Here is a 22,620-nt window from a genome sequence, read left to right on the forward strand (position 1 = left end):
CTCTCACAATGTGGCGTCTCATCATGGAGTCGAGCTGCATGCTCTCATCAACACGATGCTGGAGTCATCTGTAATGGTGAGATATTAATGTCACGTACACCACGTTAGTGAATAAAGTCAGTGTTCATTTGAATATTTAAACCATGTTCTTCTGCTTCAGGATCATCCGTGGCGTTTCATGAGGGGCGAGTGCGGTTGTCTGGAGGGAGCGAGTGTCAGGGGGAGGTGGAGATTTATTTCAGGCAGGACTGGAGGAGAGTTCTCCTGGACTCGTGGAGTCTGTCTGAGGCGTCTGTGCTCTGCAGACAGCTGGGCTGTGGCTCCGTGCTGAACTACCGCTCCTCTCCATCCACCACTGAACACAAACACATGTGTGTAATGGGTTTCAGCTGCTCTGGGACTGAAGCTCATCTGGGGAACTGCAGCAGAGCACAAAATGTCAGCTGCAGCTCCGGGGAACAGCTGTACATCACCTGCTCAGGTAAGCAGCACAACACCGACCAATGAGCAGCGATTAACAACAGGAATCAATGTTTTATCATTCTAAAGTGTTCTATTAAATATACAGAATAATCAAATACACTACAAAGGGATATTAGTTTTATATACTTAATTAAATTAAATAAATCTTTAACTCAGATCCCAGGTCCATCAGGCTGGTTGGTTCTGGTGGAGACTGTGCAGGAAGGCTGGAGGTTTTCCACAGCAGCTCGTGGGGGACAGTGTGTGATGACTCGTGGGATATTGAGGATGCGCAGGTGGTGTGCAGACAGCTGCAGTGTGGAGAGGCCCTCAGTACCCACATACCAGCCTGGTTTGGTCCTGGAACTGGGTCCATATGGCTGAATGAGGTGGAGTGTGAGGGGAACGAGACGTCCCTGTGGAACTGCAGATTTCAGCGGTGTGAAGAGGGTGAATGTGGACACCAGGAGGACGTAGGAGTCATATGCTCAGGTACAGTGTGATGACTGAGATTAAACCTGTTAAATATGGACATGTCTGTGTTTCAAAACTCAGCTCCAAAGTTCCTGAAATTCAACATGAGAGTAAGGAGCTGTTTATAAATGTCATCCATGTTGAATATCTTTTTACATAAAGATAATATTACACATCTTTAACTGAGTCAATAAAACAGGATTTTTACAAATGAAGTTGAATTCGTTCTTCTTCCAGCAGAGTTTAAAGAGATCCGACTCACGGAGGGCTGTGAGGGGAATCTGGAAGTGTTCTACAATGGAACCTGGGGTAATGTGTGTCACAATCAGATGGATGATGAGACAGGAAACATGGTGTGTCGAGAGCTGAACTGTGGAAGACGTGGCAGTCTGTCAAACACTGCAGCGAGAGTAAAATCTGCTCCAAACTGGCTGGATTATCTGCAGTGTAGGAAACACGACTCTAATCTGTTGCAGTGTCCATCTTCACCCTGGGGACAGAACCGCTGTGATAATGGTGATGAGGTGGTTCATATTACCTGTACAGGTGGGTGGATTCAGACTTTTCTGCTTCTGTCCATTGCCATAAACTGCAGTGTTTCATTGTGAATAGTGTATAACTAATGTTGCTGAAATATAAAGTGTATTTGGTAAAAAATCCTGTGAAAAGTCTGAGGAAAGTCTGTTCTGAGAGATAAACCTGCATGTGAAACCTTTTCATTAATGCATGGATTTTATTCCTGCAGATGATGGAAAGTCTCTCCATCCACGAGAAAAGTGCTCTTCATTTCCCTCTCAGAAACATTGCTCAAGTAAGGATGGATAAGGAAAAGCTTTTTGTACTGTTCTTCATTTGCATTTGTGAGTGACCGAAGATATTTCCTCATGGGTTTATAAAATCATTTTCTGACGACTTGAATGGATTTCCTCATAGAACCATCCTGAGGGCATCAGTCTTCCTCACACTTCATGAAAATTCAACCAACAGAGATCAAATCAGGAAACAGAACCCAAAGCTGATCTTACTGCTTTACATGATTTAATTCAGCAGCAATTCATTCCTTTATTTATGAATAACACATCAAAGTAAACACCTATATATGGAGTTGGTATGACATTCTTTTTCAGAAGACCTCAGAAAGTGTTTTTGGTAAACGAGCCCATGCTGAGTGTAATATAAGGTTGTATTATCATTGTGTTGTAGTGAGCTGTGTGACTGGAGCTGTTCTTCAGCGTGGGTGTGTTTCCTCATGTGTGATGTGTGTGATGTAGAGCGCTGGTCTCTCAGGCTGAGGGGAGATAAGGGAAGCTGCTCTGGGAGGTTGGAGGTGTATCATAACACTACATGGGGCTCCGTTTGTGATGATCAGTGGAACATCAGGAACGCTCAGGTGGTGTGCAGACAGCTGGGCTGTGGGTCGGTGCTGAGAGCTGAGAGGAATGTTCCTGGTTCTGGTGAAGGGACGATCTGGCTGAACAGAGTGAAGTGTCGAGGGGATGAGATTCACCTGTGGGACTGTCATCATTCCCTGAAGAACCACACTGACTGCTCTCATGCTGGAGTCACCTGTGCAGGTCAGAGGGGTGCACTAACTTTTCAGCTTTCTGTCTCTGCTCATTACACTTTTCTCCCAGTGTTAAAACTTGCTGACTTTTATTTATAATCTTTGATGGAATCTTGAAAGCTCAGATCTGAAACAGTAATTCACTCATCAGCATCTCATAAACCTTATTGATTGAGAGTTTATTTTTATTGGAGGATAGAAATGTTTTTTTTTTCTTTTTGTAAATACAGACATATCCATTGTGTCCACGGCGACACCCACCACCACCACCACCAGCACCACATCAGGTCTGTATATTTGTTCCAGTACAATAATTGCTACTGTTCAGTATTTTTCTAAATATTTATGATTACAGTGTCGTATCGAGATCCTCTTCTGTGTTTCTGACTTCAGTAAGAGCCACTCAAACTCCTCCATCAGCTGGAGCTCCATCCAGCCCTCCACTGGTTCTCTTTGTGTTGGGAACGCTGCTCTTCCTGGCCTTAGTGCTTCTGCTGCTCCTGTTTTACCAGAACAGAGCGCTCAGGAGAGGTACGACACATTCACACATTTTCTTTTCTCTTCAACACCAACTCTATTATTGGATTATATTATTTACAATCTCACACTTTATTCAAAATTGGTATTCAGAATTATTCACAAATACAAACTCATTATTATTATTATTATTATTCTCCACTCCCAGATGTCTCTAAGACGAGGCGTAAGACTCAGCCTGAGGCAGTCTATGAGGAGATCAACCACAGATCCATCACTAGAAGAAACAGGAGCTCCACTCAAAGAGGTGAGTGAGATGTGAACTGATCTCCATCACACTGAGGGCCCGGTCCCACAACACCCATAACTATAACTCTACCTATAACTCCAACTCTGACTCTCCCTCTGCCTGAGTTTAGTTCCAGTCTGGAGCAGAAACACCACAACTATAATCCCCACTATAATATCGCTTGGTCCTGACCCTCAGGGAAATAAATATTCATGATTGTTGGTTTAAACAATGAGCTGATTGGTCAGATGTTTGATGGGATCAGGTCCAGGCCTGGAAACATCGCTCCAGAAGCAGCGATACGGATAAACCCAGGCCTGGGCTATAGGGATCCATATCGCTCTGGTGTGAGCACCGACCATATACACTGCAGGGGACCCAGTTATTTATAGTTAGAGTTATTGTGGGAGTGGGCCTTCAAACAATATTTTCCCCCAAATCCAGTGAGATTTATTTCTTTACAACAAATGAATAAAAATCAATAAAAATAAGTGTGTGTGAGAGGAAGTGTGCAGTTGGAGTCCATGTGGTGTCGAGACAGAATTCTGCTGATAAACATCTATTAAAGCTTCTGATTTAGTGCAAGTGTGTGTGTGTGTGTGTGTGCTTACGTTCTTTCCTGAGCCCTCAACCCCCCGTATGTTTTCCTGTACAGGTGCATTACATCCCTGCCTGTGTGTGTGTGTGTGTGTGTGTGTGTGTGTGTGTGTGTGTGTGTGTGTGTGTGTGTTTTACCAAAAATGAATAAAAATAAGTGTGTGTGAGAGGAAGTGTCCAGTTGGAGTCCATGTGGTGTCGAGACAGAATTCTGCTGATAAACATCTATTAAAGCTTCTGATTTGCTGCGTTTGAACGTCAAGTCGAGTCAAATTTATTTATAAAGCAAATTTAAAAACAACAGCAGTTGAGCAAAGTGCTGTACAATCATCACAACACACACCATAAAACACCACAATAACACACAAACACCAAGTTAAGAGACAAATCACACCATAAAATAATAATAATAATAATAATAATAATAATAATAATAATCTGAAAATGTCACTGATAATTTCGAATCTTCATCTGTTTCAAACGTAAACTGACAATGTTAATGTTAACAGTCTCGCACCATTTGCTTCACACCGAGCGACATTCACCTCGCGTCTCACTCCAGACAGTTCCCCCTACACACACACACACACACACACACAGAGTTGTGTAATGTTACTCTTCTTACGATGCATTTACACTCCATCCAATCTACACTTTCACTGCACTGTTCACCAGTTACACTTTTTAAAAGCCTGACGATGATTTCTCTTCTTACACACTGACACACAAATCTCATCCACTTCTCTTTTTAAACACAACTTTCCTCTTCTGGATCATTTTATACAAACTCCATCTGTTTGTGTTTTATTTCCATTACAATCTGCACTGAAGATTGTGTTTACTCCCTAAAGTATCTGTCCATGGAAACAGCTGACGCAATTAGTGCATTAAAAACTGAACATCACCGACCCGACCTCGCAAAGGAGCTCAAAGGTCAAATCTGACAGTTGATTCAGGGAGAATGGGTGTATATTTGGGGTCGTTTACTGCCACATGTTCTCAGCCAAAAACTTTATTTCATGGTGAAAATGACATTTTTGTCTCTTTTGATAGTTTTTCAGACTTTAGAGCTGAAAATATCAGAGAAACCTGTGATTTGACAGAACGAACAGAAAGAGCAGATGTAAATTATACACAGTGAATAATACATTTCATTTATGTCGAGGTCATAGTTTCGGGTAAAAGTGGAGAAAACGCCGACGCAAAGTTTTCAGTGATAACCATCACACTGGGGAATTTCTGTCATTTTTATCTCTAGCTGTTGATAAAATATATCAGTTTGTCAATAATCTACAAAAGAATATGCACTAAAGAAAAAATACAAGGTCATTGTCTGTAAATATGAAACTATTTTTAAAATAGTACAGTCAGAAACAGAAAATGACCTTTTTGACCTCTCACAGTAGGTCAAAAATCAGATTTGACACTTGATTCTGGTTGAATGGGTCGGTGTTTGGGGTCGTTTACTGGAACATATTAGAAGACAAAATTAATATTTCATGGTGAAATGGTGATAGTGACCATTTTTGCGAGCGCCTAAATACATTAAATTCAATTTTTCAAAAACTGAAAAACAATTCTTGACCAAAGAAGAACCTGCACTGGTCCAGAGCAAATCATAACTTTTGGCACAACTGGTGTTTATGAACATGTTGTGGTTTTGGCTGTTGAGGAAAAAAAAAAACGTTTTTGACCGCAGTCCAGAACGCGTCACTTTCCACTTGACTGGCATTGGAGATTTTTCTGCAAGAAATGAGCTCATCATTTATTTACATAAAATCCAGGGGGAAATCCTGATATCTTTAGGAGATACTGGAATAAATGAAATAACATTTTCAACAAAAAACACATAAAATGTGCTCTGTGACCTTGAAAAATAGGTCATTTTAGGTCAAATAGGTCACTCATCTTGGGTCAGTGAGTTTCCGTTGTCTGTGGCTACCAGCAGTTAAAATTTCATCCAAAACCAAAAACTTTTGGAAGAAAAAAATAAACATCACCAAAAATACCAATCCAACAGTAACAGTTTGGGGGCGACAACTGCAAAGGCACCATCTCCCCTGGGCTTCAACCATGATTTTGGGACGCGACACCCAAAGCAACCGGTCAGTGACCTGACTGACCTTGATGGGACGTGTGGTTGTAAAAGATCAGAGAGAGAGAGCGGAGCTCACCCATTTAATGAGTTGTTTTTTGGAAAATAAAAATGGATCCTAAACCCTACAGGGAGTCGGTGAAGGAAGGCCAGTACAGGACAAGTAAGAGCTGAAGCCCTCCAGAGCAGGAGCTTTAATGCCCACACAATGCTCCAGGCAGGAGATGAGGATGCTGTGATCTACTGTGTCGAATGCAGCTGTGAGATGGAAAAGCATCAGAACGGCAGAATCCCTGGAGTCAGTAGCCAATAAAAGATGGTTCAAACTTTTAAAAGTGCAGATTCAGTGCTGTGAAGGACTTTAAAACCAGACTGGAACACCTCAAGAATGCTCTTTGTGTCTAAAAAAGAATGCAATTGTAAGAGCACAACTTTCTCCAGAATTTTTGAAAGCGAGTTTAGAAATTGGTGTAAAATTGGAGAGGACTGTGGAGTCCAGATGAGGTTTTGTGATCAGTGGTTGCACGACTGCATGTTTCAAATGTACTGGAACAACACCTGAGGAGAGACTGCTGTTCATAACCATTTGGATGTTTGGGCCAATAGTTTCCAAAATCTCTTGAAAAAGGCGAGGGGGGACAATATCTGTGGGACAAGCTGAAGATTTCATCTGACCAATAATTTCCTTTCAGAGAGAAAGAGACACAGGCTCAAAGTGGGTAAAAGCAGCAGAGCGAGTGACAGTGATAGACGGCTCATAAGAAGGGGGTGAGATGATGCTCTAAGGCTCGCAATCTTGTCCACAAAGAAGTGGAGGAATTTTTCACAGGTTTCTGGGGAAACATCTGGACGAGCAGATTGGGGGGAATTAAGAACAGTGTTAATGGCACTAAAAAGAACGTGAGCTTTATAACAGTTATTTCAAATAATATCAGAAAAATATTTTGTCTTTTCAGCTTTGACAATTTTCTGGTATCTGCATCAGCTGTCCTTTAAAATCTCAAAACACACCTGCAACTCATCTTTTTTCCGCCTGTGTTCAGCTCTCCTGTGAATGTTTTCCTGTACAGGTGCATTTCTCTCTCTCTCTTGCGCTCTGTGTGTGTGTGTGTGTGTCTCATGACCGTGCTGCTCTCCTCTAACAGGAAGTCTCCTCTCTGAAGAACAGCATTCTGGGTATGAGCATGTGGATGATGAGCTTCTCTCAGGTAAAAAAGCCCAGAGTGTGAGTTTGTCGAACTCCATGAACTGAAAGAGATTAGAATTGCAATTAAAAATCAGAAATGACTAAACGTGTCCTTTCTGAGACGTGATTATGATGTATTGTATCGAAGAATTACAGTAACTCCAGTGTTTTAATGCTGACACATGACATCTCACAATCAACCTGATCTTACTTTAAGCTTCTGAAATCCCTCTAATCAAATTGATCAAAGCTTCTTTGGATGAGGATTTTATTGAGTATAAATGTGTTTAAAAACCCCAAACAAACAAATGGTTCTTTTTACAGTCAAGTCTGGGATTGGAGAAAAGGCGGAGTATTATGATGATGTCATCGACACCAGTGACTTCTTAAGTGGGTGCAGTTGTGAACTGATCCCATAAATTTAGTGACTTGACATGAAACCATGAGGTCAGAATGTGATGGAGCTGTTTGTACAGACCCTCTGCTTTTATTTCATTTAGGTGATACAGGAAGAGTCGAGCCACCAGATGACTACGATGATGCCGTCACTGCTGGACCAATCCCTGATAACGTGGAGGGTGTGGTTCTGTTTGGGGATTTGCTTTAGAAAGCAGTAGAAATTAAACACACACACTGCACATCAGTTTGTTTCTTGCTTTGTGTGTCGTGACATTTTTGACATGTATACGATGTCATTTTGCATTGTGTCATCAAATACACAGTGTACAAACTGCCACTTCAGTAAACTTTAACTCTCTTTAAATATCTGTGTTTTGGTGTAGAGGATGAAGCGGAGAATTATGATGACGCCATTCCAGCTGATCAGAAGTCAGTTATACTGACAGGTATGATAATAATGTGACAGTGTCGCATCCACAAGCATCCAAACCATCATTAATGACATTCATGTGGATTTAATAGCTTTTATCTCCACATTCTGACAGAGGATGTGTCCGAGAACTATGATGATGCAGTTACCACGGAAACAAACCCAAACATCATCACAGGTCAGATTTTTTTCTGGAAATAAACAAAAAAAGAAAAGCTGCTGAGGGAACCACTGTTTATAGCTGCGATGACATCAGTGAGCAAAGGAACAAACTTATTTTTCCAAAGATATACAACATTATCTGTAACTATAAATGGATGAAAAGTACAAGATCTAATTCTTTACTCAGTGAAAAAGTGCAATTGTTGGCAAATTCCCATGGTCTAAGAGGAATAAACCACTTGGGGACATGCTGTTGTAGGTAAATGATCAACGTTAGGGTGGTAGCAGTAACTCAGCTTCATCACACCACCCTGTAACTCAGTATTTTACTAGAACAGCAACACACACAGTGGTTTATTACTGATTCATTGATTTCTTCAGGAGACGGTCCAGAAGATTATGATGATGTCATCACTGAGGAACAGGATGGAGGAGAGACAGAAAGTGAGTGAGTTGTTTATTCTGGTAATGTACGTGAGTGCAAAGGCAGCAAAGTTAAAGTGTGACTCTATTCTATACCATATATAATATAAATATCAGCTTTCTGTTCTGTAATCTCCATTCTGTCATTGAACAAGTGCCGTCATATTTATTACACAGTTTAGATAAGACCTATATTTATGTCTCATTTACTTCCACATCTTATACACATGGCCTGTGTTCATATTAAGAAAGCTGAACTGATAAATCTCCTTTTTTCTCTTTTTTATTGATAGAATATTAAAGACATTCCCACATCGTGCATCACTGACTGTATTTTTAAGGTTTTACATCCCGATTAATACAATACACAGGATCTATTAAAGAGGTCGATGTATTTATTTTACAGAATATGATGACGTGGAGGAGAAATCTCAGAAAGACAGGGACCATGTGACTGAGACATGCCACCAAAGGCCTTTTCTCAGGAAATTACATTTCAACTTTTATAAACACAAAAAATGATTTTATTATCCTTCCAATAATGTCATGTTTCCTGAACTGTGTTCATTTTCCCCGAGTTATTAGCAAATAGAGGAGGAGAGTTAAATCACCTTTCATATTCCCTAATGCAATGTCTCCAGCTTTTCTTTTACAACACTTTTAATGCTATAAGTCAGCTTCAATATCACTGACACACCACACCTCATTTATCTCACCAATTATTTCAGCTCAACTCATATAATATTCATCTTCATCTTTTACATTTATCAACCTGTTATTCACTCTTTTACAAATGTCTTAGTAACTATAAGCCACTTGGCAAAAGAACACAAATCTTTGGATTCCTTAAAACAATGTGTGTTTTTACATTTTTAAAGACACATTTACCTTTATGTTCAATGCTGTGCTTTTAACTGTAAAACATCTCATTGAGACGGATTCGAGAATTCCTTTATGAAATATTCAGACCATGACGTGCTAATTAGATCGCTTGCTATATTGCGTTTTTGCTGTCATTTTTATTCGGTAGCTGGCGATGTTACAAGCCAGATATAGTCTATGCAAGTATCATAAATATATATACAGGTTTCATTACGTATTCTCAGATTTTAATTTTAAATTCTCAGGTTTGTTTCCTTATTCTCAGGATTTTGTTTTATATTCTCAGTTTTCATTGAATATTCTCAGATGTTTGTTTTATAATCTCAGCTTTAATTCAATATTCTCACTTTTTAAATGAGTGATGGCCAGTTCATTTTAATATTACATCTTCATCAACAATATACAAGTTAATGTGACTTTTTATCTTTCCACAATGAGAACAAGTCAATATTTTACATTCTGCAGAGTTTTACTGGCTTTTTTTCATATTGTGTAACAATCATCTATTTTTATCCATTCAATGAAATAAAAGAGCTTTGATTATTTTGAGTTTAATGTGATGATGTGTGTTGGAGTTTAGTGAGCAGCTCTTGTAGTGATGAATCTGTGGTCGATGCCCTTATAGAACATCTCAGGCAGTAAAAAATAAATCAGTATTTATTGACTGATCAGAAGGTTGTGAATTCAAATCCCAGCACCACCTTGAGCTCGACCCTTAACCCTCGGCATCTCCACTGTATCATAAAAGTTTCAGCAAAATGAAATTTAAACACACACACACACACGTTAGTCTTCCTGTACTTCTGAGGACCTTCCACAGACATCATTATTAATGCACTTAATTAATGCTGTGACTGCAGCTGAACTGAACCCCAACCTCAAGAATGAAAAGGACACGTTTTGCCTCTTTATTTATTTATTGTTCAAACAACAACAATGGGGCGGCATGGTGGTGTAGTGGTTAGCGCTGTCGCCTCACAGCAAGAAGGTCCTGGGTTCGAGCCCTGGGGCCGGCGAGGGCCTTTCTGTGTGGAGTTTGCATGTTGTCCGCGTGGGTTTCCTCCAGGTGCTCCGGTTTCCCCCACAGTCCAAAGACATGCAGGTTAGTTTAACTGGTGACTCTAAATTGACCGTAGGTGTGAATGGTTGTCTGTGTTTATGTGTCAGCCCTGTGATGACCTGGCGACTTGTCCAGGGTGTACCTCGACTTTTTGCCCATAGTCAGCTGGGATAGGCTCCAGCTTGCCTGCGACCCTGTAGAAGGATAAAGCGGCTAGAGATAATGAGATGAGACAACAACAATAACAACAACAACACTTTCCTTATGGGGACCATCGAGTTCTGATTTGACAGAAGTTGATGAAGTGCTGCTGTGGTTTGATTTGGACTGAAACCCGGCTAGAGATAATGTGATGTGATGTGTAATAATCCAGCAGCATCCTAACAGCGCCCTCAGCAGGTCAGTTCAGAGAAAAAACACATTTCACTCAACAGTAATCTCAGGTTGGAAGCGCTTTACTGCCATCTAGTGGAGGGAAAAATTGTCCTATTATTAATAATAACACTAATAATTTATTTTTAGTTATTAATGTGTAAATAATAAATTTACAATAAAAGCGAATGTAAATTAGTGTTTACATGTATTAAATATTATGACAACAATTTAACTGAAATGAAGATTAGGATTCAAATCGTATGTAATAATAATAATAATGTTGTAAAACTGTGACGACCTGGCGACTTGTCCAGGGTGTACCCCGCCTTTCATCCGTAGTCAGCTGGGATAGGCTCCAGCTTGCCTGCGACCCTGTAGAACAGGATAAAGCGGCTAGAGATAATGAGATGAGATCTTCATCATGCATTAAACATAAAAATATGACAGTATGCAAGGTGGCAGCACTGTAAAAAAAGAATAGTTGAGAATACTTGAAATTTCAAGGCAACAGTCTGCATTAAGAATTTTATGTTGTGCCAATGATGTGCCCATGATAATCCAAACTATGATAAAACTGTTATCTTTATTAAGAATTCTTAATTAAGTCAATTTTCAATTCCTCATTCTGCCAGCATAGATTTCTCTTTTTGCTGAACAGTGGCATTCACAGTAGTGCAAAAAGGCAATTGAGGTTATCAGACTTTTTGGGGGGCTTTTTTCACCTTTATTTGGATAGGACAGTGAAGAGACAGGAAATGAGCAGGACGGGGAGGGATCAGGAAATGACCTCGGGTCGGAATCAAACCTGGGTCCCCAGATTTATGGTATGGCGCCTTATCCACCTGAGCCATGATGCCATACCCACAATGTGGGTTTTAAAAATTTTTGTAATTGTGTAGAACAATGAAAAAAGGCATGTATAGTTTAATGATAAATTGTGATAACCTCAGGGGCGTCGTGGTTCAGGTGGATAAGGCGCCATACCATAAATCCGGGGACCCGGGTTCGGTTCCGACCTGAGGTCATTTCCCGATCCCTCCCCATCTCTCTCTCTCCTGCTCATTTCCTGTCTCTATGCTGTCCTATCCAAATACAGGTGAAAAAAGCCCCTAAAAAAAAAAATTGTGATAACCTCAATTGCCTTTTCGCACTACTGTGAATGCCACTGTTCAGCAAAAAGAGAAATCTATGTTGGCAGAATGAGGAATTGAAAATTGACTTAATTAAGAATTCTTAATAAAGATAACAGTTTTATCATAGTTTGGATTACCATGGGCACATCGTTGGCAAAACATAAAATTCTTAATGCAGACGGTTGCCTTGAAATTTCAAGTATTCTCAACTATTTTTTTTTACAGTGAGTATGTGGATAAATAACTGTACAGTATGTATAAATATGATCATTTAAAAAACAGTATCTACAAAAATATTGTGTGGTGCAATTTGCTTCTGAGGGAGAAGGATCAATCGCAGCAGAGACAATATTTAAAGTGGTGTGTGTACAGAGGGGTTGGTTAATGCACCAGACAGGTTCGAGTGCATGTGAAGAAGGGGAAAGGGGCTGGAGGGGTGAGGAGAGGGACAAGGATGGCAGAGAGTTGAGGAGCTGAACCTCTCTGGGGACAAAGTTCGCTCTTCTCCTCTGTGTTCATCAGCTCAGACAACGCAGCCGGCGTCCTAAGGGGACGCACTCAAATGCAGGGAACTGGACATTTGAAGGGTCCTGAAGAATCCTGCTCACTGAGTTTACTGTCTGCTGCTCACACAGTGTTGAGAGTGACCTGGGGGGGGGCAATAATTTTAGAGCACACCTTGACTGTGCTCTGCAGGCAGTTTTTGTACTGAAGGCTAAGGGAGTGGAACCAGCAGGATATTGGAAACGACATTCTACTCTCAATGAAGGAGTAGGAGAAAGTAGTCCCCCCAGGATTTTGCGGGCCTTTTTTGTGATTGTTGTGGGCTAAAATGTCTGATGTTGCGGGGGGGTTCCAAAAAATTGCGATGAAAGTTGCGGTGTTTTTTAGGTTTTTGTTTACATTGTGGGAGGAAGTGAAAGTTGTGAGAAATTGTTGCGATTTTCTCTTTTTGTGATTAAAATTGAGTGATATGTTAAATATTAAGTTATTACTGAAAAACTATTGATTGAAAAAAAACAGACACTGAGAAATGGTCCTATAAACATCTTTACCAATATAAAAGATTACCAGGACTACAAAAATGCAGAAAAATAGGCTTTACTTATCCAAATGCACCTGTTGGTTCAAAAGTGCATAGAACCTCACAGCACAACATGAAGTTACCTTAAAATATAATATAAATGCCTCAGCTTTCATGTAAGAAAAAAAAAAAACTATTAATATTAGTACTGTGTGCAGGCAGTCTCTCCTGAAGACTAAATTACACAATAATTATAAACTAATAAAATAAATGGCTCAGGTTTCATAGAAGAAAAAAAACAATTTGAACAGAATCTCACAGTATGATGCTGAAGCTGCCTAAACAATGGAAAATAAAATACCATTTTGGCAAAAATGTTGGCATCCATTAATTTCTTGTATTAAGGAAAAAAATAATGTAAAGTGCACACAGTTCTTCACTGTAAACATAACACACTTTCAGTAACAGAATTTAATCCTACATAAACACTGACTCACACATGCAGTGTTGCCAGATACTGCTGACGTTTTCCAGCCCAAAATTTGTTTAAAACCCGCCAAAATGCACTTAAACCCGCACAATCTGGCAACACTGCACACATGCTGCTTCTCTTGAACGTATACACGGAAGTAAGGCGGAAGGCAGTTTGTCGACGTCACCTCAAGACGACGCCAACGATTGGTCAAATTTGCGGGAAAGTTGCGGTGATTGGATATAATTGCAACACCGCCCTGAATTTGCGGGGATTGGTTGAAGTTGCAAATTGCAACATCGCGAAATCCTGGAGGGTCTGGTAGTCAGAATGTCCTTGCTGACCCCAAAGGACTTAAGCTTCCTCAGGAGGTACTGTCGCTGTTGGCACTTTCTGAAGATCTCCTCTGTGTTGGAGGCAAATCTGACTTTATTATAAAAGATTGTGCCCAAGTACTTGTACTCCTCAACCATCTCCACCGCCTTCCCATGAATGGTGGCAATGATGGCAGCATTATACTCGATGCAGCATTATACTCAATGCAGGCATTAATTGGCAGCCACTGTTGCCTCTTCAAGACATTGGTGACGTCTTCACCATGTTGAGGTCATGCCACACCTCTGGCGGCTGAATTTAGGACACGTTGGAGTTTCTTGAGTTTGTACTCCAGCAGACTGTAAAGCAGGCTGTTACAGTAATCCAGCCTTGATGGAAAAAAGGCATGGACCAACCTCTCAGCAGGTGGCTGATCCAGGCCCTTTTGAATCTTGCTAATTTGACTCAGAGCCAGAAAGGAGGATTTGCAGCAATTGTTGATCTGTTGAGTGAAGGACAAGTTGTGGTCAAACAATAAACAAAGATTATGAGCTTCAGGCATTGGTGAGATTTCTGAGCCTCCAAATCGTACTTTCGAGATTGCAGAAACAGACGGCAAGAACTTGGACTGGATCAGTCGCAGTTCGGTTTTGTCATTGTTTAGAACTAGTTTATTGTTTAGGCACCAGGTCTTTATATCATTCAAACAGTTCTGTAGCACATGAACAGTGTTATCGTGGCTGCCCTTCTCAATGATGTACAATTGTGTATCATCCACATACGTCATGGCAGATAACCCATGAGTAGCCAGTACGTCTTCAAGTAGAGCAACATAAAGGCAAAAGAAGATAGGACCAAGGACAGAACCTTGTTGGACGCCACAATCAAGTTTGTATGTAGATGAGGTCAAGTTCATAACACTGACAAACTGGTGTCGATCCTCAAAGTAAGATCGGATCCAAGCCAGTACGAGGCCAGAGAAGCCAAACCTTTCTTCAAGTCTTCACAGCAAAATGCCATGATCACTGGTGTCAAAGGCTGACAAAAAATCTAAAAGTACAAGCAAAGCCTCAAAACCCTTGTCCACAGCTCTGAGCAGATCATCATGGACACGAAGCAGTGCAGTCTCTGGTCTGTAGTGTTGACAATAGGTTGATTGCATTTTAGGAAACACATTGTTTCCAGCAAAGTGGTGATATAACGGAGGTGCAAAAGCACGTTTCAGAACTTTTCATAGGAAGCTGAGATTGGAGTCTGGTCTATAATGGTTCAGAACATCCAGATCTAAAGATGGATATTAAATGGTCCTATAAGGTTAACAGTTTTCAAGTAAACACCACTCAGGAGGTCATCTGGACAGATGCGCTGTCACCACTTTTCTCACCATTGTTTATCCTGTCTCTCAGCAGGAACGGAAGGGAAGCAGGAAACACTTTCTTTGTTCTGATTCAATCAATCTGAACGCCGTAAAGCGCACACAAACGGACCATACTGCCAACTTAAATGCTTCTGATTAAACCACAATTGTTTGTCCTCTTCACGACGGTTGTTAAGGAGGTGAAACCGCTCTGTATGCATTCAACTATTTATTTAATATTAAGAACCAACTTTAGTTTACGTTAAGGTAAATAAATAAAAATAACAGTGTAAAACTCCCTGAAATCACCTCTACACACAAAATATATGAACTGAATTCACTCTTTATATTACACCTGTGTACACTAAACCAAATGAACTAAAATCCATAAGCTGATGCTGGGGCTGTTTTTATTAACCGCGGCTTTAATAAATCGCGTTTCTTTGACCCGGACAGGCGCCGTTTGGCCCCTCGCGGCTCCCGTCACTCTGTTTCCTTGGCAACACGTCAACTTTCCATCAAACTCTAAAGCGGATCCAGACGAATTAGAACCGACCAGGAAAATTATCTCTCTTAAACAGCCTCTAGTGTAGATTTATTATTGTTAAAAGGGTTATAAATATGTATAATATGTGTTTTAATAATCTTGAGAGCTTTTATTTTGGCCAGCTGGGATTTCCGGCTTTAACGGAAGTGACGAAAAGAAAGATGGCGGCGCCTCAGAAGCGCTAAACACACGATTAGTTTTTTAATTAACCCTCATGATAAAACTCATCCCGTGTACCGACACAACCACAGAGTCAGGGAACTGATTTAATTATACATTATTAATTACAGAAACACCACACACTGGGCTAACCGCGAAGCTAACTGTGAAGCTAACCGCGAAGCTAACTGTGAAGCTAACTGAGCCGCACGAGCTGTTGAGCTGAAGCTATTGTTAGCATTGTGTCCGCTGTGCTAAGCTAACGGCTTCTCCGCAGACCTTCACACGGTCTCCAGAATCCGGACCGAATTCAGCCATCCTCTTAGACATAGTCCCCACAGAGGGAACCCGTCCTCTTAAACATAGTCCCCACAGAGGGAACCCGGATCAGTTTCCAGAGAAACGGGTTTAAGAACTGATCCGGATTACAGTGTGAAGCTGCCATGAAGCGCAGCCGGAGAGTCGCATCAGCGGGAGGAGTGTGAAGTGTGCGATGATAAGAGTCCACAGAGAGAGAGAGAGAGAGAGAGAATAAAAGTCTCCGTGTTCCTGACACGATTTCAGAGTCAGAATCTTTATTCCATTAAATTTTAACAAAATTTAAAAAAAGACTCTAAATCTGCTGACACTGTAACTGAAAATAACATCACATGCCATTTGGTTGAAATTTAGGTAACGCTTCATATTAAGGTCTTTGTAATAAGCGTTAATAATCAATAGTTAGTAGCTAATAAGGCCCTTATAAGATATTAAGGTCCTTGTAATAAGCGTTAATAATCAATAGTAAGTAGCTAATAAGGCCCTTATAAGTGCATATAAGATGCTTACTGACATTATTATGTGGTAATAAGATTATATATGTATTAATAGTTTCATTATAATATAGTTAATAGCAGACTATAAGAACTTATAAGAAGCTTGTTAACTGTGTGTTAATGCTTAAGAACATTAATAACATGCTCGTGAGTATTTAATTATTGTTCACAATAACATACAACACATTTTGACTCAACTAGTCCAACCATTATGTCTTTGTCATGCCTTTATTAATCTTTATTGTTTGATTTATAAACATTAATACATACTTTACTGCTCATCTAGTGTAAGTTAACTCTGCACTTGTTTACAGTTAACTGTGCTTTTTGCAGGTACCAGATCTAAAGCAAGAACAGTGTCTTATGAAGACTGATAAATATTTTATTGTGCATTATTATGCCTTTAAGAATACGTTTTTGATTGTTTTATTAAAATAAAATGTACTTTATTATGCCCTTATTAGCAGTTAACTATGCACTTGTTAGCAGTTAACTATGCTTTTTGCAGCTACCAGATCTATAGCGAGAACAATGCCTTATTAAGTCTAGTACATATGCATTTATTTATGGATAATGATTTTCACAAATTCCACATCTGGAACAAACAATACATGGGTGGATATCATGGAAAGAAAAAAAAAATTACACAAGACATTTTCAACCGTGAAGCCCAATTTTTCATTTATTTATTGCTGTGGCACATTTTCTTAAAAATGTCACAAAAACATCACAACTGACTTTTGAAAAAAGAGAAAAAAAAGTACATTTTCTAACTTTAAATATTTGGCCACATTTTGTAAAACATCAGTTAAAATGGAAAAGTACAATTTTGCAAAGTGAAACATTAATTTTTATTCCTAATAATTTAATAAAAAAATACAAATCTAATAAAAACAAATATAACAAAGATTACAAAGTACACTCGCTAGAACATATCCTACCCTATTATACCAATCATCAATAAACAAGTGCAACATACAACTTAGGTAGTTTTTAATTCCACTGATCATTTTAGGTTTAAACATTTCACGAAGTACTCTGAAAACATTTGCAACATTTGCAATTTGGATCAAAAGGAATGAAAACGACCCCTTTCTAACAGGCAACAGTTTCCCTGTTTTGCCAGAACATTACTTCTAATATCTGGACAGTGATGGTGTGATCCACTCCCACTACTTAGACCTCATTTTAGCCTACCCTGTATCTTTTAGCTATGTCATACAGAAGCCGACCAAGAGGACCATGCTTGTGTTTCCTGCCCAGCCAGTCACTCCACTCAATGAGACAAAGATGGTCAGACAGTAAATTTTCAGTTTGGTTACCTCTTTGCCTCCAAACTTGCTCCTTAATACTCCGCCATGCTCTTTCTATGTGCTGTGTATGGGCACCAGTTCGTGGATCTACATACCACCTTGCATGATTTACAGTCATGTGATTGTAGCCAAGTTGAGGGAGGGAACGATAAACATGCCATTCATCACTAATGATGTCTGATCCTATCCTGACATGATGTGCAATCAGGGGGATAAGATCTTGCCTTCATCTTCTCTCTACAAGACGCAGCACTGGCTTTCCTCTGTTGCCTCTCTGCAACTGCACACCAAGCATACCGAAGACCCATTTCCGTCTTTGCCAGGTGCCTCCCATTCTTCCTCTGCCATACTGTTGTGATGATGACCAATACAAAAAGAGAAACAGAAACAGCACATGGTGTGTGATAAACAACTTACAAGCAAACTATATGATGTTACAAAATGATGACCTATAATGAACTAAATTTAAAGGAGCCGTATATAAGATTGTGACCAAAGCTGGTATTGCAATCACATTCAAATTACTGTACAGCGGTATATCCCCTCCCCCTCCTTACTGACTAGAGCACCACCCCTAGAATTTTGCCCGTTTTCATGAATGTCTCGCTAGATTTGAGTCTGTGTTTTCCAGGCTAGTCTAGCCCACTAATTGAGATGCTGTTTTATATTTTACCAATCACTCACTTAGCATCACAAACCATGTACAGCAAACCCATTGGTGCAGTTCACATACCTTTCTCTTATGGCGGAAATGACTCTCATCAATAACAACGAATTCACACGGTCCACCAATGAGCTGTCCTCGTCGTTCTCTCATTTACTCAATAGCCCTTCTGCAGACCTTCCTCAGTTTTTTTGCCATCTTTGAGAGGGTTGCAGGACTTGCAGCAATTCTGTCCTCCATCATATCTACCTGTCTGAGACGTAGGCCCTGTGCAAATCTATAGAAAATAACACAAAGTTTTACATTTTCTTTATTTACATTTTCTTCAAAACAATTTTCCAAAGTAATTATCTAACACTTGTTTTACTGTTGTATGCAGGCTATTACCTATAAAGGAACTGCATCCACTGAAAGAGTGAAAGTCTGGACTTGCTGAAAATAGATTTTTCCCTAATTGATTTCACTGTCCTAGTCCCTTGGTGGTCTACTCATTGGCATGTCCTTAAAAGCAGAGTTAGGATAATATTTGATTGGTGAAAATATTTAACAGATTATTGATATTCAGAAAATATTACTACAGTGCATCAATCACTTAACATACACAAAGGCCTAAATCTGGAAAGTGAATATTCAACTTTACAAGGCATTCAACAGACGACTGTAGTCTTTAGGTTGGTAGGTGAAAGAAATCTACTAGTCACCTGTATTATTTTACCAGCATTTTGTTGTTGTTTTTTTTTGTTTAGGATCCATCTGAATAGCTACATTTTGCATCCCTTTTAATGCCTGCTAAATAGGCCTAATTAATATTATGCACAAACCTGCTTAGTCAATAGCTCTAACAGACATTAGCCGAGGAAAAAGTTCTTACCAGCTGTAATGGTCCCTGCCCCTCTTCTTAGTCATCTTCATCTTCTTGTGACAGATGCGGCATTTGATTTTTTTCATGAGGAGTTTTTTTTCTGAAGGAATTTAATTAGCTTTAAAGTTTTTCTGGTTGAACTACCTTCAAAAATCAGTTTTCTCACTTCGTTTTGCAGTGTCATCCTGGTAGTCACTTCTCTTTTTTCCCTTCTTCCTTTGCTTTTCGCGGGCAGATCAAAATAAAAGCTCGCGAGAAGCGCAAACAAGGCAAGAACGTCGTGTTTGCGCTTCTCGCGAGATTTTACTTTGAAGACAGACGGTAAAACCGACACTTCCAGTTTAACCTAATGACTGAGCCAACTTCTAGATATTCTCTGGCCTTACGTTGAGCGTCAACATTCTGGTCCCGCATGTGAAATGGAGGGAAAGGAAGAAACATCTTCGTCCTCCAGGAAAATGCAAACCCGTTCTGGACCTCTAAAAGATAATGCTGGCAAGAGGGGCCGTTGTGATACAGAGGATGACTCTTCTGGTAAGTTTTAACTGCAGCTAACTAGTTTGTGTACATCCAAACATGCAGAGCAGTAGATATGCTAGTTAGCCAAAGCTAGCTAGGCTATAGAGATCTTGCAGTCACGTGACCGGAAAGTACACAACCGCCATCGTGTTGGTCAAAAACACCGCTGAATACTGCTGCACTCGTGTACAGAATGGATCAATTTCAACCGACGGACTACACGGCTCATTTTTCTAATGAACAGATAACTAGATATGTGTCTAAAATAAATGATCTACAGATTTGTGACCCTTATGGCTTTCCGGACGGAGTTTTCACGACTGGATTTTGAACTGCCAGCGGAATACCCGGACGTGTATGATTCCCTCAACAACTTTCCCTCGCTGTTCAGTGGTGAAGCACTGCGTGCTTATAAATCTCTGCACAGTTATCTTTACAGAAATTCAGGATTTGTCAGCGACTCAGATGTGGTATCTTGTAAACAAGAAAATGAACCTCACTGGATGGGTAAGTCACTTAAGTATTGAGTATAGCACTGACCAGCCGATTATAGAATAGAATAAGGTAATTCCAAATCGTCCGTGTTGTTTACATGGATCTGGCGTTGGAGAGGTAGAGGCTTGGCAGTGGAGGTTTGAGTGGCTGTTTTCTGAGCTTAGTCAACAGGCCGGCTCTGCCTGTAGCCTCGCTTTTGCTTCGGCTCCTGGCGCCGCCTCCTTCGCTTTGCTTCCGATAACAATCCACGGAGACCCCGCTGGTCTCGCAATTTGGTCTCGTCCGGAATGTTTTTTTTTTCTTGTCCGGAATGTTGTGCATGCGATGGAAATCGCTACAAACCGTCATTTTCTGCTGGAAACCAATGTCCAGTAAGTCCATACGGTTGTAGTGGATATTGAAGTCCGGTACAGACGAACAACACGCAAAAATACACACAAAAAACATAAAAACCATGCACAGGTAGGGAGAGCTTGTAGCCACAGCCGTTGTAGTAGAATTGTATATAGTAGGGTTTTCCAGAAGAAAAGGTAGAAGTAAAAGCAGAAGTAGAACCAGAAGTAGAAGTAGAAGGCGGAATATGGCGTTTGACTGACAAGATGGCGTCTGTCACAATCTGGATCGGCTGTGACGTCACATGCAAGATCTCTATATGGAAGTAATAGCTTCTCTCTTTATGTAAATAATATAGCTTCTCTCTTTTCTCTGATATGTTTTTTATGCTGCTGTTTACATTGTAATCAACAGCATGGTGATTTGAATCAAATACGACGGCTGTTATTTGTAACAAAAAGTACCACATGGAAATTAGAATTGGAAGTCTTAGATTGCCACTGTATAGTCTAGATTAGAATACACCCTCCTGTAAGGCATAATCCGTGACTAGTATTAAGTTTTAATTTATGTTTTTGTTATTTCTGTCAGGTACTGTGCAAATGGCCCCCACTGCCAAACTCCAGAAGCACAAACATGACCTGGAGCTGGCTAAAATGAAAATAACTTGTCAGGAAGACTTGATCAAAGAGCTAACCAAGGAGATAGACTTTTTAAAAGACCAGCTGTCTCAGAGTAAGTCAGTGGTGTTCACCAATATGTTGAGTATTATGCTAATTTATTTTATTGCTCAAATCATGGCGTTTTGTTTTTTAGTTGATTTTTTTCTTAACTGATTTTTTCATACATGTGAATGAATGTATGCGCTCCCTTTAATTTTTATGTTTTTAGTCTTTACTTTGTCCTATTTAACCTGTGACAATTACATAATGGCTCTCATGCTGCTATACAGTGCTGAGTCCAGTACATCTCATCTCATTTAAGTGTAACTAAATATGTACATTTTGTGTCCTAAACAACAGATACCTTCCTGCTATAATAGTTCAGTTGTACACAAACTATTTCCAAACAGTTGAACCTGTCTCCTAACAATCTATTGTGATCAATATTTCATTGTGTTGTCTTCATACAGTATCAAGAAATGTGAGAAACCCATCCCCTGAAGCATCCACATCACATGCTAATTTTTCTGCATCCTCTAAGTCAAGCTCAGAGTCTACCGACCCATCCACAGACACTTCAGACTCATCAGTCTCCTCAAGTTCCTCTACTTCTGATGATAGGAAGAAGAGGAAGAGGAAGAAGAAGAACACAAAGAAGAAGAAGGGGAAGAAAGGAACAAGGGAGAGATGAAGCAAACGGAGCAGTATTTTAAGAGGTAATTTTATTCATGTAAATAAAACTAAGATTTAGAAGATACAGTAGTTACTGGCTATTTATTTTTTTGTTGTGTGATTTAATGTTATCTGTTCCAATGATGATGAGTGAACTTGCAGGTAAAGGTGAAGTAACACTATGAAGTCCAACTATGTGCAAGAAAGCTGGTACACTGTTTTGCCTGTTAGAAATGCTGTTAGTTTGAGTTACGTAGTAAACTTCATGAATGGTTTAAGGTTATTGAATGGAAGATCCTTTATGTCACAGAGACTAATATCTACTCTCTTCTTTCTCATGAGCTCGTGGACCAGATGAGGTAATTGCACGTTACCGGAAGGTGTTGAAGGCCTATAAGAAGAA

The 22,620-nt window shown here is 39.9% G+C and overlaps 1 protein-coding gene across 1 annotated transcript in view; it reads left to right on the top strand.

Moving 5' to 3' along the window:
* The window catches only part of LOC132869646 (deleted in malignant brain tumors 1 protein-like), a 364,570-nt gene that overhangs the window by 7,524 nt on the left and 334,426 nt on the right, over positions 1-22,620 (top strand). The window contains exons 4-9 of the mRNA XM_060902938.1: positions 1-76; positions 161-486; positions 630-954; positions 1,177-1,532; positions 1,714-1,747; positions 2,208-2,510. The exon at positions 1-76 is cut by the window's left edge and continues 239 nt beyond it. Coding sequence (XP_060758921.1) covers positions 1-76; positions 161-486; positions 630-954; positions 1,177-1,532; positions 1,714-1,747; positions 2,208-2,510 — 1,420 coding nt within the window. The remainder of the gene's footprint in view (positions 77-160; positions 487-629; positions 955-1,176; positions 1,533-1,713; positions 1,748-2,207; positions 2,511-22,620) is intronic.

The sequence above is a fragment of the Neoarius graeffei genome, chromosome 21 (assembly GCF_027579695.1).
Source record: "Neoarius graeffei isolate fNeoGra1 chromosome 21, fNeoGra1.pri, whole genome shotgun sequence".
In the NCBI taxonomy this organism is placed as follows: domain Eukaryota; kingdom Metazoa; phylum Chordata; class Actinopteri; order Siluriformes; family Ariidae; genus Neoarius; species Neoarius graeffei.